Here is a 7,343-nt window from a genome sequence, read left to right on the forward strand (position 1 = left end):
GCTGTAGCAGGGACAAGGCTTGAAATGTCCCTGCAGTCCCCACTGGGGAGGGTGGCAGTGCCCCTGCATGCCAGGAACATCGCTCCCATCCCCTCCTCTGTCTCCTCCAGATCGGCTCCTACTATGGCAGCGAGATCAACTCCCTCGATGTCAACGGTGACGGCGTCACCGACGTTTTGCTGGTGGGAGCCCCCATGTACTTCAGCGAGGGCAGGGAGAGGGGGAAGGTCTATGTCTACACCCTGCGGGAGGTACGTGGCAGCACCGCAGGGCGAGCTGGGGACACCACGGGCAGTGTGTCCCCACATGTCACCTCTCCAGGGTGGCTTCGGGCTGTGCACACCCGCCAGCTTCCGTCAAATGTTGCAGGGCACGGCAGCCTGGCCCAAAGGCAGCAGGGCTTGGCACGCCTCGCTGTTGTGGCTCGAGGAGAATTTGTCTGCTTTCCTTGTTTATAAACAATCTCCGGGGGTTGTTCACTGCCAGCAGAGTCCACCCTGTGCTGGAGCAGAACTGCCTCATCTTGAGGCTTCACTGCTCCGAGCTGGGAAAGCTTCCCAGCCCCGGCGAGGTGATGCACAGGGTGTAAGGTGGGATCTTTGCAACATGGACATCTCTCTGGAGAAACAGTCCCCCCAAAAGCTGTTCCCTCCCAGGGCAGCCGCCTGCTCGGAGGCTGGGCTGGGCTTGGGGTTGTGGGGAGCAGCAGGGCCATGTGCCACCCCCAACCCCTGCCCTGGCGCCCAGTAGTGCTCTGGGGCAGGACCAGCTTTCCTGCCATGCTCAAGTCTGGCTCAAAATGCAGTTTCTGAGCCAAATCCATCAGCCTCCGGGGCCGTGCAGGGCAGTGAGCAGGTCACACTCTATATCCAAGGCTGCAGAGCCTGCCCAGTGCTGCAGGACACCCCGTGTCTAAAGCACTTTTAATGCAGTTATTCACGTAGGGTGCTCGGAAAGGAAGGCAGAGCAGACGTGGAGCTGGCGCAGGGCTCATCTCTCCCCAAGGACGTGCTGAGCAGGAAGTCCCTCAGCTCTCACCTCCTCCCTTAAAGGACTTGCTCGCTCATCTTCGCATCTCGTTTGCTTGCCTCTGAGGGTCTTCTCCCCTTGCCAGGCTTGCTGCTGATGGTTTTGGGGTTGGTTTTTTTTTTTTTTGCCCTTTCCCTGGCCCAGCAGAACCTGTTTCTTTCCCTGCGTGCTTCCCCCCTTGCCAGGCTTGCTGCTGTTGGTTTTTGGGGGGTTGTTTTTTTTTTTTTGCCCTTTCACTGGCCCAGCAGAACCGCTTCATTTCCAGCGGTGCCCTCGTCGACCTGCAGAGCTACCAGAACTCCCGCTTCGGTTCCTGCATCGCTGCCGTGCCCGACCTCAACCAGGACTCCTACAACGACCTTGTCATCGGGGCACCTTTGGAGGATGAGCACCAAGGAGCCATATACATCTTCCTCGGCTTCGAAGAGACCATCCTGAAGAAGTACAAGCAGGTAGAGCTGCTGGGTGCTTTCGTTGTCCTCCTCCTTCATCAGAACCAGTGTCATTTGTGCTTGAAATTAGGGGCAATGCTTAGCACTCAGTGCGACTACTTGGTATAGTCAAAACTTATCTCACACTGGTGAGAAATAGTAAACAGGCAGAGGAAATTCAGCAGAAATCTCCAGACGGTGTCTCTGAAGAGAAGCTGCTCACGTTCCCTGGAAAATTATGTTTTGTGCCATCGCTGGGAAAGTCACGTGGTGGAGGCCGGCGTGGCAAACCCCCCCTTCGCAGGCAGGGCTGCTGCTGCTGGAGACCAGCCTGGATTCTCCCCTTTGCTTTTCAGCGCATCGCAGCTGCAGACCTTGTGCCAGGCCTCATGTATTTTGGATGCAGCATCCATGGACAGCTGGACCTGAATGAAGACGGGCTTGTCGACTTGGCCGTCGGCTCTCTGGGGAACGCCGTGCTGTTGTGGTATCTCTTGGCACTCTCCCGTACCCGGAGCTCATTGCGCTACGCTGACAGTTTTCAAGGGAAAACTGATTTCCCAACAATCTGACCCATCTTTCTGGGATAATGACCCCCTGTCCAGCGGGGATGTGGGATTTCGATGCCACTGGGCCCTAGGAGGATGCCAGAGTTGGTTTTGATTGAATTTCATCACTAGTTCCCCAGAAGTTTCAAACCAGCTAATTGATTTGTGGCGATTTGACCAGGCTCCCTCTGCTCTTATTTAATAGGAACAATTCAATATTTGCAACTCTTCACTAATGTTGGGAAAGTCCTTGAAGCTGTTAGGATGGAGGGTAGCTGAGCCCAGAAGAGAAGGCCACGCTGGGTCTGCCTTAGAAAGCGCTGTGTGCATGCAAGGGGCCAAATCCTGCCCTCGGGGCTGAGCTAATTCACTGGCATAAGCGGGAGGCAAATATGTGCAAGAGATTTTATTCTGAATGCTCCACTGGTGAGCTGAGCAGAGCAGCATGCTGTGGTGGCCTTTGGTCCCCTTCAGCAGCTTCTTGGTGTTGAGAGAGTGAAAAGGGTGAATTTGGGGGTGTGGGAGACTTTTGGAGGGTTCTGTGGGAGTGTGTGAGCATCTCATGCCACAGCATGTCTCTTGACCCTCGCTTGCCCCATAGGTCCCGCAGCGTGGTCCAGATCAACGCCAGCATCCGCTTCGAGCCCTCCAAAATCAACATCTTCACCAAGGACTGCAAGCGGAATGGGAAGGATGCCACCTGCATGTCGGCCTTCGTCTGCTTCACCGCCGTCTTCCTCTCGGCTCACTTCCAGACAGCCAGCGTGGGTAAGCGGCACGGCTGCTCGCTCGATGAAAACCCCAATTTATATGTTGTTCAGGGCTCCAGTCCCAACGCAGCACCTGGCTTCTGCCAAGGGAAACCAGGCAGGAGCCTGGCATGTCTGGAGGCTGCACATTGCCACCTGCCACATCCCTTTTTACCCACAAACCTGTCACTACCCTGGCTGGTGTAACAGGGACAGTGGCTCTGCCATGAAGTGGTGCCAAGAAAACACCCTAAGGACAAAATCTTACCTGTGTTTAACCTCCTCTCTCACCTACACCCCGGGGCCAAGCTCTCCTGCAGCTCCTCTTGCCATGGTACGTGTGGCAGGGTTGTCACCACCACCTCGCTAGCCAGCAGGACAGGAGAGGACATGCCCAGGCCATGTCCCCCAGAGCTCATCCATCCTCCTCGCTGCAGGGACAAGACACATCTGGAAGCCATATGTGCATGTTTCCCTCATACCCAGGGGAGCTCTGGGAAGTCATTGGCCAGCTCTGCTACTAAACTCTGGCATGTTGCAGTGACCCCCAGTCTACCCGGCGGATGCCTGTGACACAGCTGGAGCGGGGGAAGGCAATGGTGGCACTGTCCCCTGCAACCCAGCAGCAAATGCTGCCAAAGGAAAATCAGGTCCCGAGCGAAGCCAAAATAAAAAATGCCATCCCCTAGAGCAAGGATTTTGATTTGTATGATCAAATCCAGCCTTCTCCTCCTGAGTGCTGTCTTTGAGGAGCTTGCAGGATAAAAAGCTGCATGGGCTTTCCTTTACTTATTGAATTTTACACTCATTTCTACCCAAAGAGCCACCCCATGGACGGTGTGCGCTGAGAGCTCGTGGCTGCCTTTCACTTATGCACCAGTTTGGCACCACAATGGTGTAATGGGTGTAAATCCCACCCTGCTTGGTGCTGGGTTGAGGACTTCAGTTCCTTTTCCACAGCACTGCTGGAAGCAAATATCTCCAGTAAAGCATCTAAGTGAGGAGAGTGCTCCAGGGTATGATACCGCCAGAGCTGGTACCGGCCAGCATGTGAATAAGAGGCCAATAATTATATATCCCACATGAACTTATGAGGAGCAGCTGAGGGACCTGGCGAGGCTGAGCCTGGAGTAAAGGAGGCTCCAGGGAGACCTTCTGGCTCTGACAAACCCCTGACAGGAGGGTGGAGCGAGGGGGGTCGGTCTCTGCTCCCCAGGAACAAGCAACAGGATGAGCAGAAATGGCCTCAAGATGTGCCATGGGAGATTTAGGTTGGATATTAGGAAAATATTCTTTATAAAGAGGGTTGTCAAGCATTGGAACAGGCTGCCCAGGACAGTGGTGGAGTCTCCATCCCTGGAGGGGTTTAACAGACATGTCAGTGTAGCACTGAGGGACAGGGGTCAGGGACTCTGACAGTGCAGGGTGAACAGTTGGACTTGGTGATTTGAAGGTCTCTTCCAACCAAGCGATTCTGTGATTTTGCGCAGTGTCTTGTAATAACTTTTCAAGTTCCTCATTTGCCCTGGAGAGTGGATGTTTTGCCCAAAAGAAATTTAGAAACAGGCAGCGCTAACGGTAACTTTCCTGGTTTTCCCTGCCGCGCTCCTCCCAGTGAGGCGATAGTTGGAGTGCACAAATGCCCGGTTTTACCCTGGTGTTGCTCTGTGGTGAAGCCCTGACGGCGCTGCTCTCCTTCCAGCGCTGCGGTACAACATCACCATCGACGAGCGCAGGTACACGCCGCGGGCTCACCTGGACGAGAGTGGAGAGCGGCACACGCAGAAGGGACTGGTGCTGCTCGCCGGGCAGGAGCACTGCGACAGGCTCCAGTTCCACGTCTTGGTGAGCGTGGAGGAGACCAAGGCTGGGGTCTCCTCCTTTGCCAGTCCCGGTGGGGAGATGCTCTCCACTTTGTATAAACCAGCAATGTGCTGGGAAGACATTGGAGGGACCTTGATGGCTTCTTGGGGCTGGAAATGGGCCTCATCCTCGCGCTTGGAGTTCTTCACGCCGGGTTTGATGTGGTCAGTGCGCGGCAGCTGCTGGGTCCCATAAACCGCTGACTTCACTGTGGCCCCAGCTTGCACCGTGCTCCTTTCCACGAGCTGCTAGCCATGCCCTTGGGGTGGGCGTGAACCCTGGACAGGTCAGGCTGGTCCTCTTGCTCCAAAAATCAGTGAAAACTTTTTTTTCTTTTTCCTCATTGGGTACCATCTGCCTCTGTGTCAGTCCCTGGTGGTCTCAGCCTCTGCACCCCTCTGACCATCAAGGTCCCCCTCCCTGGGTGCAGGAGCTGGCAAAACCCTCTGCATCGCTCACAGGGAACAGCTGATGCACAAACCTGGCTAAAATCAAACATTCCCAGTGAATGATGAGAATATTGTGGAGGCCAGGGAGGACCGAGCTGCCAGACTGGCCCGGCTCCAAGCCCTGGCCTCAACCGCCGTGAACTTCTGGGAATTCAAGTCTGGAGCTCGATATGGAGCTTGTGATTTAGCCCAAGAAGCATCTTGGTTCAGCTCGTCTAACTGCTGGGGCAGTGCATGGGAAGAGCTCACAGAGCTGTGGGAAAGGTGCAGCTTCGTTACCGGCCAGTCGAGCCCTGGGTTAAGGGTTGTGGGTCAGCTCCGCACCTGCCCTGGGGACAGCCACCCCTGGAGAGCCAGCATCTCCTGGGTGAAACGTTCCCAGCACCATCAGACATGTGCGTGTGGACGGCTGAGCAGCACTGCTGAGCTCGGGGTGTCCCTGTCCCGAGAGACAGGATGGTTACACCCCGAGACTGCAAAGCTTTTATTTCATAAAATTATCACCCACCCCTGTAGCTCTGCTTTACCTCGCTCTCAGATGTTGCCCCTCCATGAGCAACCTTCCCACTGATGCTTTCTGTCCAACGCAGGACACAGCTGACTATGTGAAGCCAGTGACATTCTCCGTCGACTACGAGCTGGAGTACCTCGAGAACGGCCCCATGCTGGACGATGGCTGGCCCACCTCGCTCAAGGTCTCGGTAGGTAGCAGCACCGACCTCCCAGACTGCCTTTTATCAGGCACTTGGGCAGCAGATTTATCTCTGGAGGTAACATTTGCTTCCTTAGCTTGGGGCTGTACTCCCTGATCGCTGCGTAGATCCCTCCTGTAGAGCGTTCACTGCAGCCTGGGCTCACCACCAGTGTTCTTCTCCTTGGAGCACAACCTGGGGCACAAATCATGACCGAGCTCCTCTTGTTGTCCCCCTCAGGTCCCTTTCTGGAACGGGTGTAATGAGGATGAGCACTGTGTCCCTGATCTGGTCCTGGATGCCAGAAGTGATGTGCCCAATGCCATGTGAGTAGGTCACTCAGAACAGCTTTCCAACCAGTGTCACAAACTGAGCGGGCTCTGAAACCCGTCCCCAGCCCATGCTCCATAGATTCTGCCTTCACAACTGGTCCTTCATCCCACACCACCACGAGGTGCTCCTCAGCACCTCCGCTCGCAGCAGGTCTCTGAGCCTCTGCCTCCTCCCTGCCTGGAATGAATCGGTGGTTTTTCAGGGAACCCACAAGACAACTAACATTTGATGTCATGGTGATGAGCCCCGGGGAGACAAATCAGGAAATAACAGGGGGGGATAAATGCGAGCATTTATAAATGCTGGCACTACCCACTTGGCAATTACAAGCTTGACGCACACAGCAGAAATAATTATATGGTACATCTCACTGCTTAAAGAGCTTTTAAAGGTTATCTAGGAGCACAGAAGCCCGAACCTCCACCTCCCGTCCACGGCAGTGGGCTCTGGACCAAGCTCATGGTCAGCACTGTTATCTGGGGGTTGCTCATATCCCATAATTCAACATTTATTGCTCCATGTCTCCGGTAAAGCTCTTGGGTCCAAGGCTGTGTCCTGGGGCTTGAGCAGGATGAGGTCCAGGGACCCCAGTGCGCCTGGCTGGGCTGCGCTGAGGGGGCCTGAAGTGAGCTGTAGGTAGGGGTTATGTTATCTTAGGGGCTGGAGTCCTACAAATAACCGCGGGCAGACACAGCAGGCTACTGGGGTGACAGACCTCTAACTCAGTTCCTCCTGAAGCCTGTGGAGCTTTCCCGGCAGCACCATGGGGAACTGGATGGTGCCCTAGAAGAACAGCTGATATGGGGGTGACTTCTGCCAAGAAAACCACCTCTGAGGTGACTTGTTGGAATAGAGCTATTCCTTCAAACTGCCACCCTGGTTACCCCAGCATTAGAGGCAGCGGGTGGCTCTGAATGTGACACCATCCTACATTCCCTTTTCAATTTTCCCTAAAGATGCCCCAACACCCATCAAGGCTGTAAAAGCAGCTGCTGCCATTGTGGATTCTGTGCTGGGAGAGGGATCTAAACGCCAGCTTTACCCTCTGCTGATGGTGTGGGGTCTGTCTTTCCCTTACATCCCGGCTCCCCGCTGGGTGGCAGGAGGGATTTCCTTGCCCTATCCAATGCATCATGCGAATGAAAACCCTGGGCTAGGTCCTGGCATGGAGCTGCAGGCAGCGCTTGCCGGCACTGCTGTCCTCCTCTCGCAGGGATTCCGGCCGGCGGGCTCTGCGGCGGGCACTGCC

The 7,343-nt window shown here is 55.3% G+C and overlaps 1 protein-coding gene across 1 annotated transcript in view; it reads left to right on the forward strand.

Moving 5' to 3' along the window:
• ITGA11 (integrin, alpha 11) overlaps positions 1-7,343 on the forward strand; it is a 30,094-nt gene that overhangs the window by 11,824 nt on the left and 10,927 nt on the right. Inside the window, exons 12-18 of the mRNA XM_010140300.1 lie at positions 111-251; positions 1,278-1,481; positions 1,817-1,947; positions 2,610-2,776; positions 4,460-4,602; positions 5,660-5,770; positions 6,002-6,087. Of these exons, the coding sequence (XP_010138602.1) occupies positions 111-251; positions 1,278-1,481; positions 1,817-1,947; positions 2,610-2,776; positions 4,460-4,602; positions 5,660-5,770; positions 6,002-6,087 (983 nt within the window). The remainder of the gene's footprint in view (positions 1-110; positions 252-1,277; positions 1,482-1,816; positions 1,948-2,609; positions 2,777-4,459; positions 4,603-5,659; positions 5,771-6,001; positions 6,088-7,343) is intronic.

This window comes from Buceros rhinoceros, unplaced genomic scaffold (assembly GCF_000710305.1).
Source record: "Buceros rhinoceros silvestris isolate BGI_N320 unplaced genomic scaffold, ASM71030v1 scaffold20747, whole genome shotgun sequence".
NCBI classification, from domain to species: domain Eukaryota; kingdom Metazoa; phylum Chordata; class Aves; order Bucerotiformes; family Bucerotidae; genus Buceros; species Buceros rhinoceros.